At 44.1% G+C, this 4,824-nt stretch overlaps 1 protein-coding gene across 2 annotated transcripts in view; it reads right to left on the reverse strand.

Moving 5' to 3' along the window:
* Positions 1–4,824, reverse strand: part of ZFYVE1 (zinc finger FYVE-type containing 1) — a 67,094-nt gene that overhangs the window by 6,595 nt on the left and 55,675 nt on the right. For both annotated transcript variants that reach the window (XM_012812219.2, XM_023507650.1), the window contains 3 exons: positions 2,722–2,830; positions 2,109–2,206; positions 1,609–1,726 (listed from right to left, as the gene is read on the reverse strand). In XM_012812219.2, the coding sequence (XP_012667673.1) occupies positions 1,609–1,726; positions 2,109–2,206; positions 2,722–2,830 (325 nt within the window). The remainder of the gene's footprint in view (positions 1–1,608; positions 1,727–2,108; positions 2,207–2,721; positions 2,831–4,824) is intronic.

Below are 4,824 nucleotides of genomic sequence, written 5' to 3' on the forward strand. Positions count from 1 at the left end.
TTTTTTTTTTTTGAGACAGAGTCTCACTATGTCGCACTTGGTAGAATGCTATGGCGCCACAGCTCACAGCAACCTCCAACTCTTGGGCTGAAGCGATTCTCTTGCCTCAGCTTCCCAAGTAGCGGGAACTATAGGTGCCCACCCTACTGCCTAGCCCACAATGCCTGGCTATTTTTTTGTTGTAGTTGTCATTGTGGTCTGGCAGGCCCAGGCTGGGTTCAAACCCACCAGCCCCAGTGTATGTGTCCAGCACCCTTGCCACTGAGCTACAGGCACCAAGCCATGTGCCACAGAACTTTAACTACAAGTTCAAGTGTAAGAGAAAAAAGGTTGAAAAACACCAGCTTAAGATATATTTCAAGGCTTGGCACCCATGGCTCAAGCGGCTAAGGCGCCAGCCACATATACCTGAGCTGGCGGGTTCGAATCCAGCCTGGCCCGCCCAACAACAACTATGACAGCTGTAACCAAAAAATAACCAGGCACTGTGGCAGGTACCGGTGGTCCCAGTTACTTGGGAGGCAGAGGCAGGAGAATCGCTTGAGCCCAGGAGTTGGAAGTTGCTGTGAGCTGTGATGCCATAGCACTCTACCCAGGGCAACAGCTTTAGGCTCTGTCTCAAAAAAAAAGAAATATACTTCAAGAAAATTTCCAGGGCAGCACCTATGGCTCAAAGGAGGTCGCCGGCCCCAATGCCGGAGGTGGCAGGTTCAAACCCAACCCCAGCCAAAAACTGCCAAAAAAAAAAAAAGAAAATTTCCCATAACAAAGATTCTTACATGAAGATGATCACTATAGCATTTTCTCTGATAACAAAACATCATAAACAGGCTGGGCATGGTGTTCACCTGTAATCCTAGCTCTTTGGGAGAAAGAAGTGGGTAAATTGCTTGAGTTCAGGAGTTTGAGACCAGCCTGAACAAGAGCAATACCCCATCTTTACTAAAAACAGAAAAAAAAACTAACCAGGTGTGGTGGTGGGTGCCTGTAGTCCCAGCTACTTGGGAGGCTGAGGCTAGAGGATCACTCGAACCCAGAAATTTGAGATTGCTGTGAGGTATGATGTCACAGCACTCTACCCAGGATGACTGAGACTCTGTCTCCAAAAAAGAAAAAAAAATCATAAACAGCATAAATGTACAAAAAGAAAAGAATGGTGAATAACAGTATACCACTGACCACTGAACAAAATATTGCACAGTGACTACAAATGAGAATGATGGAAAGTAGAAGCAACATAGAAATAAAACTAAATAGTGTTGTGAGAAAAGAGCAGAACACAGCGTGTAAATTACAACTGCACGTATAAACATGTGCGCATAGAGAACAAATGAGGAGAACTTGAAGAGATGAAGTTCTACTTGCCAAAAGAGAACTACAAGGCAATTTTTAGTTTATTTAAAATTGTTGCCCTAGTATTTATGCAAGAAGGAAACAAAGGTCTTGAATAAGAAAACTTCTTCAGATCATACCTTCCTAAACTACCAGTATATTGAAATCCACAATTAACTTTAATTCTAATCAAGTTCCACTTTTCTACACACATGAATAACTGGATGATACAAGAGAAACAAGAAGAGTAAATCAAACTGATCAAACTGTTCTTACTCCAGGCCACACGTGCACAATCTCTGTCCGCACCACTGTATCCACAGGATCTTGGTTCCCAAACCAGTACTGCCGACTCCGATAGACCACGCCACAGTTGGGACATTCGATCACATAGCTGCAAGGGAGGCAAATAAATACAGTTACCCAGGCAGGGTGTGGTGGCTCACACCTGTAATCCTAGCACCCTGGGAGGCCAAGGCAGGTGGATTACTCAAGCTCAGGAGTTCAAGACCAGCCTGAGCAAGAGTGACACCTCGTCTCTAAAAAATAGCCGGGTGTTGTGGCGGGTGCCTGTAGTCCCAGCTTCTGGGGAGGCAGAGGCAAAAGAATCACTTCAGCCCAAGAGTCTGAGGTTGCTGTGAGCTGTGATACCAGGATATTCAAACCAGGGTAACTGAGTGAGACTCTGTCTCAAAAAAAAAAAAATACTGTTACCCAACTAGGTGCCTGGGAAGACAAACACACCCAAACACCTTAACCATGTTATTTACACTCACCCAGACCAAGCATATTTTGCGAGACCCATCCAGGGAGAGTCGGTGGAAGCAGATGTTTTGGGTACTACGCTGACTTCCTTGCCTCTCTCGTAGCAGGCCTGAAACAGAGCACTCCACCAGTTTGTTTTATATCCAGCAGACCCCATGGCTAGATCACACCCCCGACCACCTGCCTCCCCACACCCACTGAGAGTTTCAGACCCTGAGTTTGGCACCTCAGAAGAAAGTTCATTCCTCTGAAGAAACCAGTGCCCTGAAGGATAATGAATTGAGTTTTAAATTATAGACCTATCACAGATAGGAAAAAAGCAATCAAAGCTAATTTCATGAAGAGCATTTCTGCTCTTAAGAATCATGAATGGTCAATGTATATGACCCTGACATGCAAACTCATCAGAATGAGGGGGATAATAAGCTTATGACACTAAACAAAGGGGGCCCCAGCAATGAAGACACGTCAGCTCTTTTGGTTAGCTGGTGAGAGGTCTCGGAGATAATCAATTATCAATTGGAATATCAAATAATCTGGGATGCAGCAAAGGACACCCCTGCTGAAAGGAGAGCACAACCAGCAAGTCAGCGGCTAGAGCAGAGAGAAGCTTGGAGGACTCACCTTGCAGGTATAGACTCGGTTGTCATACTGGTGGGAGTATCTGCAGCGGCTCTTAGCTTCGTGAGGCACTCCTTCCTTCCCATGATTCATGCTGTTCTTACATCCAACCCTGAGTGAAGCCCCAAAACTAACAATGAGTTGGCTAAAGTAGCCAGTGCCACCTACACAGCACAGTCTGACCCTGAGCCAGGCTCCGGGCCAAGCCAGACCTTAGCTACCAGCTGGCCCTAAGATGGTGAGCACAGAACGGGTGGCTCTCACAGTCAACAGCATTACAGAGGTAGAACAACTATTACCCTTGTAGGAGGACAAAGGAGAAAAAGAACCTCTTCTTAGAATACTATCTAAGATTAGCTGGAATAGAAGGACCAAAAGATACCAACCTGACCAGAGATGAAACCTGAATGGCTCTCAGAAAACTCTAAAACCCAAACGAGAGGAAATGGAAAGTTCAACCAGAACAGGCCACCAAGATATAAAACAAAAACCAACTCCCCAAATTTGGCAATGCATTAAGGGGAAGCTTAAGCTGCACAAGGGAACCTTCCAAACGAACAGTGAGTTCTGTCATCCTGACAGTGCAAAAACAGAGTTTGGGACTTAGACTTTCATTAGGATAAAAGGGAACGTTCTAGAAATCCTGGCGAGGCTTAGAATGGGGAACAATGATCTAACAGTGCTTAAGCCTCACAAGTGAGCAAAAAGTAAGTTACACCAACATCCCTTTCTCCTTGTCATGCTGAACTCTCCAAGATAATCCTTAGTTCTAACCCAAGCTGTATAATCCAAGAACCAAGTTGGTTTTTTTGTTGTTGTTATTTTCTATTTGATTATGGCTAGAATAAATATTAATTTTTATAAATTCATTCTGTTTCTAGTAACCTTTCTGTGGTTTCTTTCTTTTTTTTTAATTTCAGATTAATATGAGGGTACAAATGATTAGGTTATACTGTCTGCATTTGTTAAATGCAGTGGTTCTCAACCTTCCTAATGCAATGGCCCTTTAATATAGTTCCTGTGGGTCATGAGGTTGAGAACTGCTGGTTAAGTGGAGTCCAAGTTGTAGTTGAGTCCTTCACCCAGGAGGTGTGCCATATACTCTTACACTGTACCCTTTAGGAAAGAGCATGCCATCCTCTCCCACCCTCCCCCCCTTCCCCCTTCCTCCTCCTCCCTCCTCTCCTGCACCTTGCCACATGATTTTAATTATGTTTTTCTCATGTAGTTGTGCACTTACTTGTTTCATGTTAGTACTGAGTAACGGATACTTGGATACTTGCTTTTCCTCTTTTTGTGATACTGTACTAAGGAGAATGTTCTTCAACCCTACAGCCCTACAGAGGTAGAACAACTATTACCCTTGTATGAGAACAAAGGAGAAAACCCCATCCAGGTTAATAAAAAAGATATAAAGCCTCCATCTTTTTTATGGGTGAACTGTATTCCATGGTATATATATACCACAGATTATTAATCCATTTATGGGTTGATAGGCACTTTGGTTGATTACACACCTTGATAATTGTGAATAGGGCTACAATAAACATTCTAGTGCAAATGTCCTTATGGTAAAATGACATTTTAGCTTTCTGAGGATTCTCCATATTTCTTTTCAAAGAGGTGGTATTAGTTTGCCATCCCACAAGAACCAAGTTATTTTAACCAAGGTCAGAGGTGGTTTCAGTACACAGCAGGGGTCAGGGCAAAAAGACCATTCACAAGGGAGGTAGGCTCAGGTTTCCTCTAGAAGAGCATATGTAGACAACATAGGACAACTCAGTGGTGAAGGGGCATGGGAGGGCATGTCTATAGGACATGGAAACTTGGATCTGACCTTGACATATTGCATTTAATCCTCTGGAGCCCATCAGACAAATCATCAATCAGATTGTGACTTAACAGCCATCAAAAGCTCATCCAAAGATTGTCCAAGTGTGTTCCCAACAAGCAACACCAGCATCACCTTAAAATTTATTGAAAATGGCTCGGCGCCTGTGGCTCAAGTGGCTAAGGCGCCAGCCACATACACCCAAGGTGGCGGGTTTGAATCCAGCCCAGGCCCACCAAACAACAATGACAGCTGCAGCCAAAAAATAGCCAGGC

The sequence above is a fragment of the Otolemur garnettii genome, unplaced genomic scaffold (assembly GCF_000181295.1).
Source record: "Otolemur garnettii isolate 467f Iridium unplaced genomic scaffold, OtoGar3 scaffold00196, whole genome shotgun sequence".
Taxonomy (NCBI): domain Eukaryota; kingdom Metazoa; phylum Chordata; class Mammalia; order Primates; family Galagidae; genus Otolemur; species Otolemur garnettii.